We start from the raw sequence: 21,607 nt of genomic DNA on the forward strand, positions 1-21,607 counted from the left end.
GAGCCATTTTGGCTACAGTCCACTCCAATTAAACCCGTTCAGAGCCAGAAATGTTGTCTGGCCTTTTGGAAAAACACAAGTTATAATTTTTGATAAAGATCTACTGTAGGAAATATGTTGTCATCGTTAAAGAAACGCCCTTCTATGTCTAATTTGAGGTTTAAAAAAAAAAAAAAGAGGATGGATGGATTGTTGATATTTGTGGATAATGATGTAAAAACCAATCATAGTTTCCAACATAATTAAAAAATATTGATTTAAAATTAAATATTACTGGCACTTTTAGCATCATTCTGTTGTGAAAATTAAAAGCAATTATTCCAAGAAAAAAAATGGTAAAACCTGCATTTATTATCATTATTACATTTAAATACCATAATAAAAAGGAGCCACTGTGGAAGGTCCAAAGAGCCACAGGTTGCAGACCCCTAGTCTAAGGCCTCGTAAACTCAGTCAAATATGAGATTGTATGAGTTTGCATGAGTAAGCATATTGCAAAGTCCACAGGGCAACGATGGCTTCATTCAAACTAATATTTAACCAAGGTTTTTTTTTTTATAGCTCTTATAGGTCAGCGTAGCACGGTTTGCGTGAACCTAGAGAAAAAGCTAAAAATAATATGAGTAAACCAAGTGATCAAGGTCAGGTACGTTGGCCTCGGCTGTGCAGACCCGATCCATTACTGGGCCTTTTATTTTATGTTGTGGAAGCTGACGAGAATAAAGTTTCCTTGTGTTTAACTAAGTGTTAGTGGGGCGTTTCCTCTCTCACGGCGGAGATAGACACGATGCTGGGTCCGTAGCACCAGAAACCGAGCGACGGCGCGGAGCTGAATGTTTCCCAGCAGAAGAACCTGCGAGAAGAGAAGCCTCCGAGCCTCGTCCCGATCTCAGCGACAACCAAATCGTAACTTTTTGGCAGGCCGTGATATTTCAGGCTGACGCGCATTAAGACGCTGCGGGTCAATATTAATCTTGGCTATTAGGGGCGGACTGCCGCTCTCCTTTGTGGCCCTGATTTAAAACTTTATGATGTGCATCATAAAGCCGAGGAGGAGTGCTGGAGAAGCTGCCATGATAAACCAAAAAAAAGACAGAGGGTTAAACACAGCCTATTTTTCACTAGAATATTCGTGAAGGAGTCCCGTTTCCTCAGCGCTCAATATGCAGTTGAATGTATTCTAGGAATTAAAACCTGTTTTAATTAAAACCCAACTTAAAGTGCTTTCTTGTCCCTTAATGAAAGCATGCTTCCTCATGTCATACAGTAATTGAATAGGCACTGGCGTTAGCGTTCAGTTTTCAGGCTTATCTGTGAGATCAGATCCCAGCTTTTATCCACTGGTCCGAGCCTCTGCCTGCTTTAAAAGCTGGACCTAAAACCGTCCTCGTTCATAACGCCAGCTTGGTTTATTCCGCGCTATCGCTGTAGCTGTGTTGCTTTAAGCTTCGACCGGTGACCACTTCCCTCAATCAGCTTTCTTTATTGTCTACTCATTTTTATGCACTACTTGCAGGTATTGCTGCCAATAATTTCTGCCGTCTGTTGGTTTCCCCTTTCCTATAGAAAGTACCCCTAGGCCAGTTCTCCTGTGATGGGACTGTTTGACTCAAAATGCTGGTTTATTCTGACATCTATATAGACAAAATGTAAAAAATAAATTAAAAAAACTTGAAAGACTGTGTGGTGTTGAGACGAACCTTCAGTTAGACACAGCTCAGAATGAGCCAGTTTCCAATGATCTTCACATAAAAGAATTTTACTGCAGTTTTTGACATTTTTTTTTTGGCCTCGACTCTGGATTAAAACTGCAAAGTCCCACAGTTCTGGGGTCACTAAAACACATCACCTAACTAACATGCATCTTGATGAGCATATCAAGCCTAGAGACAGACGTTTTAATGCATCATCTTGAAACAGCCTTTAGAAGATTTTTTTTTTTTTTTTTTTTTTTACGTTTTAGACCGGGGTGGGACAATTATATTGTCCTGTTACTGAAATATAATTGGATGGAAATAAACTTGGTTACTGTATTTCAATCTAAAAATCAATAGTTTGGGATAGAAAATAAAGAAAGCTTGACAAAACTGAACACGATTTGTGACTGAACCGCGTCTTCGCATGACGCATATCGGTTCTTTAAATACACCAGACCCAGATAACCTTTAATTACAACAATAATCGCTACTATCCAATCTCCAATGGTGAGTTCTCATCTCCAGAGCCAGCCTGTGACAGCTCAACCTCCTCCTGCAGGCTTTCTAAGGAGGGTCGGCTACGTGTCCAGCTGGTCCAGATAGCTCCTGTTAGCTTTAATTAAGCTACAGCATTAAAACTAGCCCGCTAGCCAGGGCCGGTTAATCTGGCCTAGCCTAGCCTGTTAGCCGGCAGTTTGCTAGCCATCACCTCTCAGGGCTGTCTTACCCTTCATGCGGACACGAACTCATCCATTATAGTCATCTTTAAACTTACAAATATATCTTTATATTATATATATTACGCATTGATAAATAGCATACGGACTACAGCGGAGGGCTGGCAACATTCAGCCCGTGGCAGCCTGGGTGTCTGCGGCTTTGTTGAATGACAGCTCGGCGCGGCTAGCTGGAGCTAACAAGCTAAAGGGGGCTAACGGCCGTAGCTGCAGGACAATCGGAAATGGCGAGGCGGCTCGGAGGGGCTCTGTCGAGCCGGTGCCCGCCCGCGGTCCTTCGGCGGAGGAGGGGGGGAACAACTCACCGCGATGACGACGGTGTCTTCCCCTTGGAATTTGGGGATATATCTGTCGCCTCTGGTGACCTCGGAGCTGTTCAGGGGCCTGAAACGGCACATCACTTTGATGGTGCACTCCGCCGGGTCGGCCATCTTCCGCGGTTTACGAATGGAAATTCACCCGATGCGAAAGCGACTAAAGTAGATCCTGGGTCCCAGGGGGGGCTGGCCGGTGGCGGAGAGTCGGCAGGCCGAACCCCTCTGTCCTCGATCTCGGGTTCTGGGAAGGGCGGTGATAAATCGGGCATGCAACAGATAAAAGTCCTTGTTTTCCTAACAGTCACTTCCCCCTCCGGTTAGGAAGCCATGATACCGGTGGATGAGCGGCTGTCCGCCTCGCCCCTCCTGCCGTGGACAATGACATCATCCCGAAGGGCGCTCCCCCTCCACAAAAAACACAAAGCAGCCTTAAAGCTGTCGTTGCGTTTGGCATCATAAATCCTAGGCTGTGTTACGGAAATAAATAATCCGTTTTTTTATTAATCGTGTATTTTTGGTAAGCAGTAGAAGTTACCTGAGATCTAATCAGTATTGTTAAACTTTTGGGGCCTGGAGTCTACATAGGATGGAGTCTGCAGGGTCATTAACAGGCTTAATTGTTTCTATTCATATATTAACAAAAGGAAGATATTACATTAAGCCAAGCAGAGCCAGTTCTGCAGTCCTTACACTGGTTCTAATGGTGCATTCACATCATCCGTGTTTAGTCCCCTTTAGTGAGACTCTTGTTCGTTTCCTCTGAATGTACAGGCCGTTTGGAGAGGTGTGAATGTACTATGATGAGGACCAAAAAAGGAAACTTTGAGTACGCCTCAAAACCTTGTGTGTTTTTCCTTTATGTTTTGATGAAGTAAGGACCCTGTTACTGAAATGTGCTGAACAAACTTCCCTTGCTGTGCCCTAGACCAGGGGCCTGCAACCTTTTCAGTGTAGAGAGCCAATTTGCCTACAGTCCACTTGAATTAAATTCGTTCAGAGCCACAAATGTTGTAATTTTTTATAAAGACCTACTGTAGGAAATATGTTGTCATTGTTAAAAAAAACACCTTTTTATGGGGATGTTGATATTTGTGGATAATGATTTGAAAAAAAATCATAGTTTCCAACATAATGAAATTTTTTTAATTAAAAATGAAATATTACTGGCACTTTTAGCATCATTCTGTTGTGAAAATTAAAAGCAATTATTCCGAGAAAAATCCGCTAAAACCTGCATTTATTATCATTATTACATTTAAATACCATGATAAAAATATAATTTGTAGCCAAAGTTATTAAGAGCCACTGTGGAAGCTCCACAGAGCCACAGGCTGCACACCCCTGCCCTAGACTGCCCTAGATGAATGACAGTGATGTTGTCAACAAAGGAGTTTCACAGACGGGTCCACTAAGCTGCAGTCATTTGTGTACGGGGAGAAAAAAAGGATGGGGAGACAACTCACCCCTGGGGGGCACCAGGGCTGCTGGTTCTTGTGTGGGAGAAGATGCTACCTTGCCTCACCTGCTACTGCAGGATAAGATTATCTGCCAGTGGAAAAAGATTTTGCACTTAAAATAGGAACAACTCATCTCCATCATCTTATTTCAAGTGCAGTACTATATCTAATTATCTTATTCTAAGGATCAAAGCGCTCACTCCAATGGCATATCATCTTATTTACCTGCTCAAATCAAGGACAAATACACAAATTTCAAGAAAATGTGATTTATATTTTGCTCTGCTTTTACAATGATGGGTTGGTGGTGTCACCCCTTGAAATCTGCAACAATGAGACTGCAATTTATGATGTTTGAACAGATGTACGGTTCAAATTTGGGTTATTACAATAAACCTTTACTTAGTTCAGTGGAGAGGAGACTCTTATCGTTCTTGTAGGTGGGGATGATGATCGGCTTCTCCCCTTTTAATGGTACAGCACCAGTTTTTAAGTGTTGAGTCGTTTAAGCAGGAATTTCTCTCTAGTATTGATCACTTTAGCTCTAACACGACTGAAGCTGGGGGCCTTGGTATTTTGAAATTAATGTACGATTAGTTTTAATTCCTCAGATGTAGGCTAACCGTAGCTGTTAAGGCCATCTGAAGTGTTGATTGATGGTGGCAACCCTTGCCCTAGGTCGTGCTTTTAGATTTAATCAAAGGAGTCTCTCCCATACAGCTGGCGCTCTGTTAATTATTGCATACAAGTACTGTTAACGTTCCTGATATTATCATTAATTGACTTTGTCGTAGTTCTTGAATGGAGGGGTAGAAATTACGATACTCTAGCTTACAGACTTCCAGTACTATTGAACTATTTTATCTTCTGGTAAACTTTTCAATTTTGTTGTTGCCTATGTCAGACAAGAGCGGTTTCAGACTAATTATATTTTTGAAACTTGGCTAAACAAAACAATCTTAGCAAGCAAGAAAAAAATAAATCCACAGCAGAAACAACTCCTCAACTCACACAAAAAAAAAAAAAAGAACAACAAGTGTGGGTGATGTGTTGCATGATAATGTAGACGTGCCGGCCCTTTAATTAGGAACAGTGATTCAATGGAGTCCTGAAAAAAACAAAAATCACTGAAACTCAATCTATATCTGTGTATAGATGTGCAAAAGACAACTAGCGGAAGCTCAAACCAAACATCTGACGGAAGAGGATCCAAGTGACTTTATACTGCACATGACAGGGTTGTTGCTGCCAGATGAGCTGGTCTATGGATTTTTAAAATTACAGAGCTACTGAGATTTCCCTCCACAACTTCTCTCTTTGGGGATTATGCTGTAGAGAATTGTCCCGATAAGAGAGAAAATCCAGCATGTAGCAGTTGCCAAGATGAAAATGCGTTGATGTCAGAGACCAGTGGAGAATGGGAAGACTGGTTTCAGATGACAGAGGCAGAATTTTCAAATAACCACTCTTTACAAGTCACATCATCTCTTAAACGGCACCAGATTGGACCATGTGCGGTTCTAGGGGCCAACCGTTGCTGGCCCTTGGACAACAGCAGAAAACCACACCAGGTGCCAATCCTGCCAGCTAAGAACAGGGTGTTTGAGCTACAGCAGGCGTGTCCAAAGTGTGGCCCAGGGGCCATTTGTGGCTCCTGCACTGTTGACTGGCCCCCCCAACTGGATTTCAAGAAAGATTTGGTGACCAGCACTAGTGGCTGGCGCAGATGTAAACTTTTTTTCTTCTTTTTTTTTTTTTAGAGCAAAACAATTACAGACAAGTTAAAATCTCACAATTGTATGTTGAATTGACTGTTTGGTACAACACAAAACATTAGTTTTTTTTAATAACCACGCTATTTACATTTGCTTTCATTTCCAAGTAAATAGTTTCATGTGTTTTTTCTTGATGAACCCAAAATGCACACCACACACACGGAGCTTATACTGAGAGTTTTATTGAAAGAAAGATGAGTAGTGAATGAGGGAACCAGAAAGGCTGTACTGGACTGGAACAGGAGGTGGTAGCAGGAGCTGAAGGATCGGAGACAGTTCTGGGGAGAGCAGGGCTACTGGAGTACAGGGGCAGCAGGAGATCAAGGCAGTGAAGCAGCATGCAAACTTGAAGCTTGGGGTAACAGGCGGTCCAGCAACAGCGCAGAGAGCAAACTTGGAGCACAGAGGAGGCAGAAAATCCAGCAGCTAGCAGATGCCTTACTTGAAGCACAGAGGTAACATGAAATCCAGCAGCTAGCAGAGGCCTTACTTGAAGCACAGAGATGGCAGAGAGTCCAGCAGCTAGCAGAGGCCTTACTTGAAGCACAGAGATGGCAGAAAGTCCAGCAGCTAGCAGAGGCTTTACTTGAAGCACAGAGATGGCAGGAATCCAGCAACAGAGCAGAGAGCAAACCAGGCTGACAGACGTGAAGTGAGTGGAGACTGATGATGAACCGGCAGGGATTAGAAGACTGGGGGAGGCTTTTGTAGGGAAGCTGGCAGGTGGAGTGAGTTCTGACTAATTAGTGTCCAACAGGTGTGACAGATTACTGAGGGAGTGAAGGGTGAGCTGAGTGAGAGGAGGAGGAACTGAAACACAACAGGGCAAAAAAGGCCAGACCAAAACTGAGCCATGACAAATAGGATAATGTCTATCCACGACTTCTACCCAAATGCAGACTTTTGTGCAATAAAATCTGATTGTAATTATTTTTTAAAAATTAGCAAAATACAGGTAGTCTAATTTGTTTATATCAAATTATCATATTTTGTAGAGCAGATAAAAACAATTTGCAAAAAATCTTTGGTTATTTTATTTATTTATATAATTTTCTTTTGGCCCTCGAGTGCTTTTGACGTCTAGGCTGATTGGCCTTGACTTCAAATGCCTCATTTAGATTGTAGAATCGCAATATGGCCTAAACATGAAAGCGTGGGTCCACCGTGCCGTGCATCATCGGTTTAGGCTGGAAGAGGAAATATAATGGTGTGGGAGATATTTTCTGGAACATTTTATGTCCTTTATTACCAACCTAGCATTGTTTTAAACATCATAGACTGCCTGAGTGTTGTTGCTGAGCAGATCTATCCCTGTATAACCGCAGCGTACACAACATCCGACGACAAGCTCAGCGTACTCCAGTGGCCTCCACATTCTCCAGACCTCAATCTCACAGAGTAGCTTTGGTATGTGTTGGGATGGGAGATTCCCATCACGCATGTGCAGCTGACAAATCTACAGAAACTGCACAATGCCATCATTTCAATACAAGATCTTTGAGGAATGATTCCAGCTCTTTGGAATCACTGTGCACTTTATCCTGGAACTGTCCTGCAAAGTGACTTTTTTATCCTGCAAAGTGACTTTATTTATCCTGCAAAGTTACTTTATCATCCTGCAAAGTTACCTTATTTTTCTGCAAAGTTACTTTATTTTCCTGCAAAGTTACTTTATTATCCTGCAAAGTTACTTTATTCTGAAATCCACTGCAATTTACTGAAATTCTTAAACTGTATGCAAACGAAATTTCGTTCTGTACGCACTCTGTGCATACAAAATGACAATAAAGTTTGTCTAAGTCTAAGTCTAAGTCTTTGTTGGATACTAGGAAGTTGTACCTGATAAAGCATCTGGGGTAGATTTGTGTTAATAAATCAGTAAATCAATAAAGCACAAGCTGTCTATAAAATTGAATATTCCCCCTCGAGTTCTCAGTGAAACATGGGATAGATTGACACAATTTTGACGCCTCCAACTTTTGTTCGAGACGGGCTCATCTAATTCGCTTTAGGGGACACATTATGAACAGTGGTGTCTCTGTCACACCCGGCGTGGGATGTACAGTAACTTTAGCCTGTGAATCAGCTGTCCTGAGGGCCGAATACTGTGGAGGCTGCAGCTGTGGAAGCTCCTCTTCTACCACAGAAAAAATGCATCATGTCTGACCTCATTCAACAGATGCCTTTATGGAGCAAAAAGCCACAGTTAACCACCAGTGCCCGTGCACATTTCCAGACCACTCCCAGACACACCGCAGGATATCCTTTTCCATGTCGCAGCGCTGAGCTAATCCAAATACCAGTTCTACTGGCCCACTTGTGTGTTCACAGAAAAAGAGAGAGAGAGAGAGAGAGGGTGGGGTAACCCGGGCGGTCTCAGTGTTACAGAACAACAAGTCCCTGTAGACCACACTGCCTTCTCATCTGTCACACTGGCACTCTGGGAAAGAAGGATAAAAGCTCTACTTTGTTTCATCCTGTATTCAATGGTCTTCCACTTTAAACAAAATAGTGAGGGGAGAAAAAAAACAACTGAGAGGTTTCGTCACAACACGGTTACATATTTATTTGAGCCACCCCCCCCTCCACACACACCATGTAGGATACAGCTCAGCATCCAGCTAAGCCTCTTAGTTGACAGCTGTGTCTCGCTCATTACAGTCATGTAGCTTGTACTGAAGATTTATTTTCATTGTAAATGCATTAGGCGGTGGGCATTTATGAGACTTAGCGCAAAGAGATGACAACAAAACCCCGTCCTCCTTGTGTGTTAACAATAAAGCTCTGTCAAACCCGAAAGAAAAAAAAACAACAACCAACGAATGAATAAGCGGGATGTGACTTAATTAAAGCTATTATTGCTGTAGGTGCCTTGCCAGAGTAAAATTATTCAAAGATTTAGAATAAAAAAACGCTAAATGTCCGCTATAAACTAAAGGAAAGGTATGCATGTGTTTGTTTAATTTCAGTCAAAATAATATATCCTCAAACTTGTCACGATTCTGGCCAAACTTCCTCTGCCCGCTGTCACCAGGTGTCATGATTTATTTTGCTTTGGACTTTTCTGGACTTTTCCCATCAGCTTGTTAGCCACCACATCAACTCCACCTGCTGTCAATAATTACTGTCAACCTTGGTCACCTGTTCACCTGCTTACACACCTGCCTCAGCCAACTCATCCCTGCCAGAACCTCTCTGCTCGTACAGTCTTATCTGATCTCCTCTCATCACGATGTGCCCTTCCTCTGCCACTTCCTGTGTGTTCAGCCAGCTGGACTCTTCAGATAAATATTGCCTGTGTCTGCATGCTGCAGTTCTGCTTGTTTCCCCGTTAGTTCCAGCCGCTTGCTCTGCCTATTCTGGTGGTTCCCCACACAGACATGAATACGTAGACGCCGCGTTCTCGGGTGAGAGGCGTGCCGACAGAGCGGCCATCTTAGGTTAGACCAAGCTGCAGTCAGACAGAAAATACACGTCAATTCAGGAAAATGTACTTTATGTTTTCAGACACTCTGAATCCGGTGAATTCTCACCCGATTTCCAAATAAATCAACTGACTGAAAACGTCACCCCTTTAGGGGCTACATGGGACCAATTGATTTAATTAAATGATTGTCTAACTTAATAAATAATTTAGATTTTGTATTGAAAGTAAGCAAACTTCCAGAGCTCCGTCCCAGGAAGCCCGACTTTTACTCCGCTTATGGGTGCGCAAATAAAAGGACAATAGGAACCAGATCCTGGGGAATTACCTTCCATAAGTAAGATTTTATGATAGATCATCCTCATGCTTTACAGTTACAGTTTTTCTGGCATAAACACAATATGTGCTAATGGGTAGCAGAGATGGAAGTAGAGAAAAGTACATTAAACACCAAAAACAAACAAAATGGTCCTAAATTACTGGATAGACATGATTTGTTTGTGTGTGTGTGTGTGTGTGTGTGTGTGTGTGTGTGTGTGTGGGGGGGGGGGGGGGGTTAAAATATTATACAGTTTTTGCTATGATTTTGTAATGTATTTGATTCTAAGATGCGTTATTAGGTTTTTTGTTGATTTTTCCCCCCAGATTGCGGTTTGTATTATATCATTTTGAAATGCTGTTATGGGCACCTCTGCTCTCACTTGTCTGTATATAGTATTGCTCCTATGTAGATCAGTGCTGTTGTCTGTAGATCGGTGTATATATAGCCTATATATATATATGTGTGTGTATATATATATATGTGTGTATATATATATATATATATATATATATATATATATATATATATATATATATATAGTATAAATAGTTTTGATTCTGGGTAAATATGTGTAATCTGTCTGAAAGGTCACGAGCATTGTGAACATATGATTAAAATGAGATCTGAGCTGCCTCCTATTCATTTTGACAGCAGATGTCTAATCTATGGTCTGATCCAAGATGGCCGCCCTGTAGGCACGTCAGCCCAGCAGCCGGCAATGTACAATGGGGCGTCTACGTATATGATGTCTATGGTTCCCCAGTCCACATCGCCTGCATCTTCTGGTCCTCTGCTCATCCCTGCCTGCCTACACCATCAGCCATCAAATCCTCTGTTCTAGTCTGGCTCAACTTGCATCTGGTCAAGTCTGGTCCTGCTTGGCTGCCTCACCTGCCATTACTCATCCCCTCACAATAAAAAAATGCAACTCTGTGTACAGCTGAATATCGGGTTCACCAGCATCATTCATTACACCAGGGTTACTCAGGCTGTCAGCTCATCTCACACGCCTGTTTCCTGTCCTTCATAATCCCGCTGCAGACGTTCAGAAAGAGCCAGATTATTGAAAGCATTTTGCAAGTGGATGTCCAGCGTTCCTTCATCCCTTTTACCATGCCTTGACCTTGACCACGTTTTTGGATTTTCCTGCCTTGTCTTGCCATTGTCGGACATCCCCTTAAGTTTCTGATTTCTGGACCACGAGCCTTGCATTGTCCCTGGATTTGTGTGCCCTGTTTGGACCTCCGTTCATCACCCTGTTCATCACCCAAAAGTCTCATGACCACATTTCTTAGCAAACAGCTGTACATAAATATGATGAACGGCTGAACAATAACCTACTTGAATACACAAAAGTATAAATATAACGCAACATAGAGCACCTCGATATAAACAGTATAGTCTCATCTTGCAGGTACTAGGCAAGGCAAGGCAAGGTAAATTTATTTATATAGCACAATTCAGTACAAAGACAACGCAAAGTGCTTTACATGATTAAAATATAGCAAAATAAAACAGAATAAAAGCAAGTAGGAATAAAATGTAGATAGAAAAAAAGAACAAAAAAGTGGCGATTCAGTTAACTAGAACAGTTGAAGGCAATCCTAAACAAATGTGTTTTTAATCTTGATTTAAAGGAACTCAGGCTTTCTGCGCCTTTACAGTTTTCTGGAAGTTTGTTCCAGATAAGTGGAGCATAGGAACTAAATGCTGCTTCTCCATGTTTCGTTCTGGTTCTAGGTATGCAGAGTAGGCTGGAGCCAGAAGACCTGAGTGGCTGGTGATATAATTAGAACATCATGAAAAAGCTGTTTTTTTTTCAGCATTTCCATTCTAAAAGTGAAACGATTATATTAATTCATTACACAGACTGATATATTTTCAAATGTTTATTTCTTTTAATTTTGATTATTATAACTGACAACTAATGAAAACCCCAAACTAAGTAGTTCAGCATTTGGTTGGTGCGCTTACCAAAAAAAAAATAAAAAAAATGAATACAATTCTAAGATAGATGGTTGTGTTAACTTTAAAATATTGTATAATGCATAAATTTTGACTTATTTTCAACGGACAAATCGAGGTCTGGCCTACAGAAATGTTGCCTCAGTTCTGGACTGCCTGTTTTTTCCTGATGCTGATTCTGCTGGGCGACACATGTGAGACAGCTGCTCGAACCGCCTTTTTGAGTTCAAGATGAAATTCCTTTAAGGCGGAAACAAAGAGAGAAGGCTCGCTTTGCTTTTCCTCCAGTTTGGGAAGGCAGGGAGCTTGATCCCTCCGGTGAGAGCTTTGTCTTCATCGTCCGTTTAACTTTCTTCCTTCTACGTTTGTCTCGGGTAATGAACAAAACGGGACTCAAATCTTTCTTTTAGACGCCTGTTCCTAATTTAAATGTTTTCTCTGTGTCTGACTCAGGCAGGAATTTACATATTTCATACTTGTTGACCTACTACGGTTGTCCCATAGCATCTAAGGGACTTTATGTAAGTGTATCAGTGCTTTGCCACGCTCAACTTCCTGTTTGTCTACTGACTGGAGATACAAAGGCTTCACCTGTGCTACCGGCATCATTTTGTGATCCCAAACAGGAACATTATCTGTTTTAATGTTGCTCAAAAGAAACCATGGTTATGCATCTTAATTTATATACAAACTGCATGTAAAAATGTGGTTTCAACTAGGGCTGGGTATCATCTAGGATGAGCCGATTCACAATACAATACAATTCTCGATATAGCTCAGCTGGATTCTTATTACTTTCAAATTAATGCTCAAAGTCATTAAATCAACAAAACCAGCCAAATATTATATTTATGTTCAATTTATTGAACACCGATATATTAACAGAAAATAAAGTGCATTTGATTCGATGCATTTAAAGTATCACAGAAACCAAAAATGTGCCCAAACGTCTGATTTTAGTGACGAAGGCGCTTCTGAAAAATCAGTAATGGCGCACTGTAATACCGCCTCCTAGGGATTGGGAGGTATATTGATATTGAAAGTCAGAATATATATTTAAAAACATTGATATTAATCTTTGTAGACATTATATACGTAGATGCGTCATTAGGCGGGTTCTGCCTATGCTGCGATGCGTCAGAGCGTCCACCATCTTAAATGTGGCAAATCTGCAGTTACTCAGTCACTTAAACAGTATCAGAGGGACTTTAATCTCTGAATATACTTTGTATTCATAGTATTTTTGTTTTTGTATTTTCGTATCCCTTTAGCTTCATTCTCCTGAATTTATTCTGCTAAAGAATAAAAATAATTAAAATAATCTAACCTGGCCCTATTACTCCAGGAGTGAAATAATTCTGCAAACTGTGACTATTCTGGAAATGTTCCCTCTTAATTCTCATAACATTATCACTTTTGTGTTTTTTTTTTTTACTTTATTGACCTAGGACTTTTTTCCCCCTCATATTATTAATTTTACCTCTTTAATACTCCCCCAAAAGGTCTGTTCCTAAAGGTTCACATGTGACACGGTTTTATGAAATAATGACCACAATGTTTAGATTTAAAAAATGTATCTCTATATTCATAACACATACACACAAATATATCTATATCTCTATATATCTATCTATATATTTCTATATAGATATCTATATAGCCTGTGTTGCTACTCTGCAGCTTTAGTGTGTCCAGTTTTGCAACATGGTGCAGCCTTAGTTTATAGAAGGCAGATACAAGTAGTGAAATCAGACAGAATAAATTTCCATGCAGCACAGGAATGAGGCATCTTCTCTGATTCACGTTCACAATAACAGAACTCAACTTTTTTCTGCCACATACAATATGGCGGTGACGTTGACGTGCGAACCTGCGCCCTATGACGCGTCTACGTATATATGTCTGCGGATTTTAATGCACAGCCCTGGTTTCAACTGTGGCTGTTGGAGACTTGCAGCATTTTCCTGCTTTCTCAGGGGGAAAAAAGTTCACGGATTAACTTTTAATTAATTAGTTCTGTGTAAACCTGATTTAATATTAGGTTTTTCAATTTTTTTACTTCAATGCCATCTTAAAATAACTTTGCATTGGAAAAACCTAATTTCACAGCTGAGGTTTAATAAATTAGTTACAGCAGCAGGTATTTTACCAACAAGGTGCTTCACATTGCTTGTTAAATAAAGTTCTGAATGTCCTACATCAATTTTAATTGTATTACTCTTTCTTTTTGCCAGCCAACACTGCAAATCATTAGGAAAGCACCAACTTTAAAGTTTAAGTTTATTGAATTGGACATGGGTTTACAGTGGAGAGTCATAAAAACAGTGAAAGGCAAAATATTGATGTTCCTGAACCGGACCTCTTTCATTGGTTAAATCAATTTGAGACGCGTCTTCCTGTTAGTTGTCCGTGAGTAAAATCACATGTCTGCACACAGAGCGCGTCGCTCCTCAGAGCCCACGGAGACGGCTCATTTCTTTTGGAAAAATCCTGTAATGGAAGCTTGTTTTGTGCCTTTGTTTGAATTTGCTGAAGCCTTCTTGTGAGCCTTCTTCTCGCCATCTTTGCTGCTGGATGTTAGCTTTGCTTTAATGTCGCGTTGAGCTGGCTTGGCGCTCTGAAAGTCATCTTCTGTCTCAGAGTAGGATTCGCTCACGTATCCCTTTTCTGTCACTGTGACAAAAACAAAAACGGAGTTGGAAATTGATGTGTAATTACTAAACTTAACATTTATCTTTGCTGATGGAGTTATTTTTTTGAAACAGGAATATCTGCAAGTTATTAAAACCAAACAACAAGGCTACACACATTTAAAAAAGGTACATTTTTTAATGTTTATATACCAAAAATGTGGTCCTTTTAACTAAAATCTGTTTTTAAAATAAAAAAATAAATAAAAAAATCACAATGAATTTACTGCAATGTTTTCCAAGGCCGAACCTCAAGTACAAACCCTGTTAACTAGAGAGTGCACTGATTAATATCTGAATAGATGGATGAGGAGAAACAGATGGATGGTGGATGGAAAGAATAGATTAATGGACAGATGAATAGGTAAATAACTGGATGGATGAGTGAGCAGCTAGATGGGTAAATATTCAAAACTGATGAATGGACGGAAGAAAAGATACAAATGGATAGATAAACTGGTGGAACAAAGCTAAATGGACGGATGAAAGGACGATTAATGAGTAGATGGATGAATAGATGAACTGAAAAACACAGACAGTGACAGGACTGATTACCGAAAGGCAAAGATTGATGAAAGGATGGATAAATGAACAGCTAGATGGAGGGGAGAATGGATAGATCAGCAGATGAAAGGATAGTTTGATGGATAAAGAGATAAATGGGTGGAGGAATAAAACAAATGGTGGGATGAAAGAATGGACAGATCAGTGGAGGGAAGTATAGACAGAAAATAGATGGATGGATTAATGGGCAAATGGATGGACAGGAAAAAGCAAATTAAGAATCAATAAAAGAATAGACAGGTATACAGTTACAACATATAAACAACAAGGAAGGGAACAAAGTTCAAAATTACAAATTTATTCCTGAGATCCGGCTCCTTTTTTCACATTTTAAGAATATCTGAATTAGATTCCATACTTTTTCAGTCTGAATGAAAAACTTTGTGATAAGCTAAAGGCCTTTTTTTTGTTGCCCGTTACCATATACCGTGTTAGGCTTCGTGTTTGAGCAAGTAGGAATCTAAGGATTAAAACTTAAATGCTAAAAAATAAATAAATAAATAAAAAGATAAAAACATTCGTCTTTTTGTTCCTACCCATGCATCCTTCCTCATCTTCGAAGATACGAGACTTCAAGACTTTTCTCCTCCTCCTTATCTTGGTTTCGGAGCTCGTCTGAGCACAAAAAGAAAAAGAAATCCCAGGTCCATTAGAAGAATGCAGTTATTTATAAATTTGCCATTTCTCCACAGATGATCCAATTGGATTTGCTCACTCGTGAAGGTTGGACCGACTCGGGCTCCTTTTTAGGACTTGGCTCGCTTGTTTTCATCTGAGGCGGAGAATCTGGAATAACTGGTTAAAAAAAAAAAAAAAAAAGGAAAAGATGAACATTGGACATAAAATTATTAGTGTGATGCTAACACTTTAACAGCTGCTGGTTAAAACCAGGAAAAAAAAAAAAAACAAGCATTCAGATCTTTCTCCTCTATTGATCAAGAAATGCAAAACAGAATTTAAAAGAGAGAAAACTGACCATCTTCATCACTGCTGTCTGGTTCTGGTTTCTTGATCCTTCGCCTCTTTTTCTTCTCCATTTTCTCCTCCTCCTCCTCACTATCAGACACCTCTGTTCGCTTTGTTTTGCTTCAATATAAACGACGGAAACATTTTTTTATACAGATAAAAAAAAACATTCATATTTTTAATGCATCAACATCTTATTTCCTCCGTTTGAGTATCTGACGGGACCCAAACATTCCCGCCCGGCCGTGAGGACAAACCTCCTGGAGTCCGTTTTGATGTCCTTGTGCGGCTGCGCGGCTGCAGGCTCCTCCTCCTCCTGCGGCGTTGAGCTGCGCCGCTCCGACGCCACAGGCACCGGCGCCTCCTGCTCCTCCTTCACCGCTTTGTCGGCCTTTTCTGGAACAGTGACAAATCAGTTTGTTGGTGTGGCTCCCGTTCAAAAAGGCGCAATCGCACGCTTGACGAGAACAAAACGGATTAAGTTGACGTGCGGAAAAGCTGAATTAATCCGATCATGAAACCGTTGGGAATCAAGTTGAGGCTAGTTATGATGCCATGCAGTCAGCTTGTTATATCAATTCATGACACGTCTATTAAGAAAACAAGTAAGCCATTAGCTTTAAACTGAACTTGTCTCAAAGTCAAATCCTTGAGGGCCGGTACCACTTTTAGATGTACCCCCTGCCCTGCACTGCAAAAATGGATCTTAAAATAAGTAAAATGTTCTTAAAGTTAGTGTATTTATCATTGATTTGAGTAGGTAAAATGGATTATCTGCCTATGGAGTGAGTATTTTGACCCCATAAAATAGACATCCTGCACTTGAAATAAGATGATGGGGATGAGTTGTTCCTATTTTAAGTGCAAAAATCTTATTCCATTGGCAAATAGTCTTATTTACCTGCTCAAATCAAGGACAAATACACTCATTTTAAGAACATTTTACTTATTTCTAGTTCTGTTTTTGCAGTGTGCACACCTGGACCAAATGGCTAAACTCTCTCTCTCCAGCAGGTGATCTACAGACCTCTGCTGATGAGGCGGCAGTGTTGAAGCAAAGACGCAGCAAGAAGCTGCAGGACCCCTGCCCTCGAGGACGCCCTTATACTGATCAAGCATGTGGCGACTGTGGAACGGAACAGCTCTATTTTAACCGGAAGAAACCGTCTGTTTTGACACGGTGGGGAAGAGAAGAAAGAGCAGACAGCAATAAAAGGAAAATGTAAATATATTTATGGGAGCAGGTGCTCATCTAGGCGAGAAACACAGCTGAGCAGATAAGCTGACACAGCGGTAAAATTTAAGAAGATGTATGAAAGACAGAAGGAATAATATGTTACTGGCAGCTGGAGCTCCTTCAATGACTCAGACAAAAAAAACCACAAGAACCTTTGAAAATAACGCCGCCTGACACCATGTTTTATGGTAAATATTTTTACACCGATGTGTCTAGAGGCCGACTTTATCCCACCAGCTCATTTCCAGTTACTTTCCTTTCAATCTATTCTCAACAGGGAAAAGAGACTTTTTATTTTTAAATCTTTAAACAAGTGAAAGAAAATCTTTTTTTTTTGCATCTTATTTCAAATAAAGCATGAGAAATGTTTTATCCCCTTATTAATAACGCACAGGAAACTCTTTTTTGACATTGTTGCAATCAAAGCATTGTTCTAATTGCTGATGTTTCCACTGGTATGTTGACAATTTATGTGGTTTGGTGATGAGCTGCAAGTGGTTAAGGTTGGAAGGCCTCCTTACCATCACCCCAATCTTCAGCTTCCACCACTCAAAGATGTTACTGTTACTCCCATATAGAAGCAAAAATAATAGGCTTATTCCATTTAACTATTATATGTCTAATTCACACAAAAAGTTTGGACACCACTGCTGTAACGGACGGATGAATGGATAAATAGAGGGACCGATGGGTGAACTGATAAAAGGTAAGGAAAAGACAGAAAGAGATGGATGAGTAAAAGGAAAGTGAGATGGATGGATATAACCTTTAGACAAGAGGACAGAGGAGATTTTGCTACCCTAAGTTTTTGTTTTGGACATTACTCCAGACCAACTAAATTAATTTTAATACCTTTCCAGACTAGAGGAACGCAGCAATTCACATTTATCACATATCTAGTAACGTAACTCACTTGTTGTTTGAGATCCAAAGAAGTTGGCCATTGGATTGGACTTCGATGCTGGTTTGCTTTTCAGGCCGTCTGGCTAAAACACAAAACATAAACCGATGTCTAGATCTCTTCTTCTCTGAAAAAAAAAAACAGCTGCCTATAAACAACACAACAGAGACTCACCACAGACGACGACTCTTTTTGCTCAGGCTTGACTTCTTTGCTGCTATCCTGATGTTTCGGCGCAGATTTATTTGCGAACATTCCCATGATGCCCTTGGGCGGTTTACTTGACGGTTTGGATGCCACACCGGCGTCCCCGCTCATGGGGGACCGTTTGCTCTCAGGCATCGAGGGAGGGGCTCGTTGAATTTCCTGGACCTGCTGCAGCTCCACAGCAGACATGGGCACCGCGTTGGGACATCGGATCGCGCTGTACCTACGAGCCAGATGTTTTTTTTTTTTACCAAATAAATAAGAGTAAAGCACAGCCAGATTTGCTAATAAATCCTAATTACTGCTGCCGTAAAAAAACACATACTTGCTGCAGTTCTTCAGGTTGTCTTTGACGGCATCGTAGTCGACGGTGTAGAGGGGACCGCTGTCTTTGAGTAAAGCTTTCTGCACACTGTAGACGTGAACGCTAACTAGCAAGCTCATCTTAGATTTAAAATCTGCAGGAGAAAAAAAACCAAACATATAGCAAAGACACGCTTTTTTTTATTTGTCCGGCATATGGTTTGTAAATATGAATTCTTAAACGAAACAGCAGTTCGGTCTGGACTGGTCAGGACTGAAACACGAAGACAATGGATGTTATATTTACACACCTTCCAACTGGTCTTCTCTGATAACAGACACCCTGTGACTCTAAAAAACAAAAATAAATATCAGATGAAATAAAAGAAATGTGATGTTTCCTTCTTTAAAAGAAAAAAGAAAAGATGCAGAGTAGCTCCCGTTACTCACCGTCTGACCATTGTCTTCCAGCTTCCCAGTCACGAGGTAGGTGGCGTGGAGCTGAGGTGAGCTTTCCTTCCTCTTGTGCTCCAAGTAATGGTAAAGCATCCTGAGAAAACATTGTACGTGCATTTAAGTTAAGAAAAATCCCCCCCAGGCATTTTATTTGAGTTGAGGAAGAGGAGGGTTCAAATAGAAAGCAGGGCGGCAGTTTGATGCGTCATCAAGGTCTTGATGCTGCAACCCTGTAAAGGAACTTATACTCCAAATTGACACCAATGATAAAAACTATTTAAAACATTTAAAGGTTTCTCTTTTGTAGAAGTTAAGGTTTACACTTGTTATGTTAATAAACACCATTTAGCTTAGGGACATTGTCATTTCACTTTATAATGAATCACAATTTAATATTTAAGGGGTGGCAGCTGGAGCATAAGGTTATCCCGACCCTCAGAATTACTTCCTTCAAAATTTACCCTTTTCCAAGATTTTTTTCCCCCCCAGTCAGGTTTTGTTTTTAGCCATTAAACATATTTGATTCAAAACTAACTATATTAATTAATTTGTCTGGATTATTAGCCGTATTCACCAAAAAACAGACTGTTTATTTATTTAATCAACGAGAGCAGATGTTTCCTGATGTCTGTGGTCTGGATCAGGACCTGAATGTTTTTTTTAGCCGAGATTCTTGAACATTAATGCTATGAAAAGTCTTACGTTTGGAAAGTAAACTAAGTTTTAACCATAGAATCAGTAAAAACGGGGCCTTCAGAAATTCATACTTTTATCTTTTAGAAACAGACACGGCAAAACAAAAGATGTTCCCTCCACATTTCTAAACATGAAATTTATTCTTTTACCAGAATAGCTACGCTTTCCTTATAAAATCTTTAATGTCCACATATAAATATCTCAGAATTAGAAGCAGGCATTTTTGCTGTAGTAAAACCTCTTCATACATACATGTAAAAAGACCACAGAAAACCCACATCAAAAAAAGGCAAAAACTAAAGTAATAAATCTTTTAAAATTTTGGCCTGTATGATAAAGGGGAGAATAGCATATAGATAAAATAGAAATCATGTCTTTTTTTTAATTTTATTTTATTGATCTTTCAAATGTAAATTTGGTTTGACATCCCTGATTGTTTTTGACAAATCAAACCTTTGGGGAACATCTGCAACCTTCTTTGAACCATATGATGTGTATAATTCACAATTCTACACAGATTATACATTTATTTTATAGAAATATGTTTTTTTTTAATCTTTCAGAAAATTAAAGATGGGGAATAAATACACACGTCTGCTTGTTTTGGAAAACACGAAAAGTTAATTCAATATCTGACTTACTGTTTAGCTGTGTTGACATGGACTCCGAGGGTGAGACTCAGCCATTTATAAGTTACCTAAAACATACGAAAGGGGAATAAAAATAGCGTCAACATATGAAGGCGTGAAAAGCAGTTTAGTTGGCCTATATTAATTCATTAACCGAAACAATTCCGCCATTAAAAACAATAAAAACTGTCGCGTTAAGCAACATTTATGACGTGAAATATAAGCCGAATGAGCCAAACGACATAAAACCATGATAATTTATAATAAAACCACCACATGGACGAACATTTCGGCTTTGAACGCCATAAGACATTTAACTGTCTGATTTTTCAACGTCATTCCGCGGCTACTTTGGACCAAAGCTAACTTGTGTTCGTACACGTCAGAAGCCCAGAGAAACCCTAAAGAATAAAAACCACGTCACGGAATCAAAAGACCCTCACTATCTTGTTGTGATCGTTGACAAATTCGTCAATGTTATCCAAATACAGCTCGTCCATCGTTTCGGGCCTGTCCTCGGACGCCTAGCTTGTTGTAATTTGACTGCGCGGGAAAAGCAGTTTATTTACTTCCGCTTCGGGTCACGTGTCTGCGGCGTGTTCCGGTGCAATGAGAAGCTGCAGGTCGCCCCCTACAGGCCAACAGCAGCTACAGCAGTTAATCGCTGCTCACCACTGACGAAAGCTGATGATATCTGAGGTGAGATAAAAAAAATTAATAAAATAACGATAATAATAACAATAACAATAATAATAATAATAATAATAATAATAATAATAATAATAATAATAATAATAATAATAATAATAATAATAATAAAAGTAGACTACACAAGGTGAGTGATGCATGTTAGTTTTTTTTCCTTCCATTTTAAAACCTAGTCTAAAAAATATCACACTGTCAACACACATCACAACATTTGTGATGCGTCTCATTAGATACACAGGTCATTATGCCACAATTTTCGTTTATTTAGTGGGAAAAGCAACAACAAGGTCCTGCCAGTATTTCTTAGTAATTGGCACCAATTAAGTGGGTATTGACACTGGATGAACGGTTTCGTTTCTGCTTCCAGTATCCGTGACTTTGAAACTTGTTAAGCAGCGCTTGCACTTTTTGGACCAGACTGGGAAAGTGTATCTCCTCTCTTTGGTTCTCACCACCTTCCACAGGGGCACCAACAGAGAGCATCGTGACCAGGTGCGTATTCTTTTGGTCGGGAGCCTGGCATGTCTCAGACTGGAAGGTCCTGCAGAGGTGTGGT

The 21,607-nt window shown here is 40.1% G+C and overlaps 2 protein-coding genes across 3 annotated transcripts in view; both read right to left on the reverse strand.

The window, feature by feature from the left end:
• LOC105930946 (kinesin-1 heavy chain) overlaps positions 1-3,134 on the reverse strand; it is a 31,476-nt gene extending 28,342 nt beyond the window's left edge. For both annotated transcript variants that reach the window (XM_012869407.3, XM_021319920.2), the window contains exon 1: positions 2,740-3,134. In XM_012869407.3, coding sequence (XP_012724861.1) covers positions 2,740-2,865 — 126 coding nt within the window. In that variant the 5' untranslated portion in view covers positions 2,866-3,134. The remainder of the gene's footprint in view (positions 1-2,739) is intronic.
• A 10,822-nt stretch (positions 3,135-13,956) lies between these two features.
• Positions 13,957-20,925, reverse strand: pold3 (polymerase (DNA-directed), delta 3, accessory subunit). Its single transcript, XM_036138621.1, has 12 exons — positions 20,787-20,925; positions 20,356-20,411; positions 19,013-19,112; positions 18,874-18,913; positions 18,585-18,717; positions 18,227-18,482; positions 18,065-18,137; positions 16,172-16,310; positions 15,925-16,034; positions 15,664-15,743; positions 15,485-15,563; positions 13,957-14,367 (listed from the first exon to the last, which is right to left on the reverse strand). The coding sequence occupies exons 1-12, from the start codon at positions 20,841-20,843 to the stop codon at positions 14,165-14,167; spliced, it is 1,326 nt and encodes a 441-aa protein (XP_035994514.1). The 5' UTR covers positions 20,844-20,925; the 3' UTR covers positions 13,957-14,164.
• Positions 20,926-21,607: the final 682 nt, after the last annotated feature.

This window comes from Fundulus heteroclitus, chromosome 6, assembly GCF_011125445.2.
Source record: "Fundulus heteroclitus isolate FHET01 chromosome 6, MU-UCD_Fhet_4.1, whole genome shotgun sequence".
NCBI lineage: Eukaryota > Metazoa > Chordata > Actinopteri > Cyprinodontiformes > Fundulidae > Fundulus > Fundulus heteroclitus.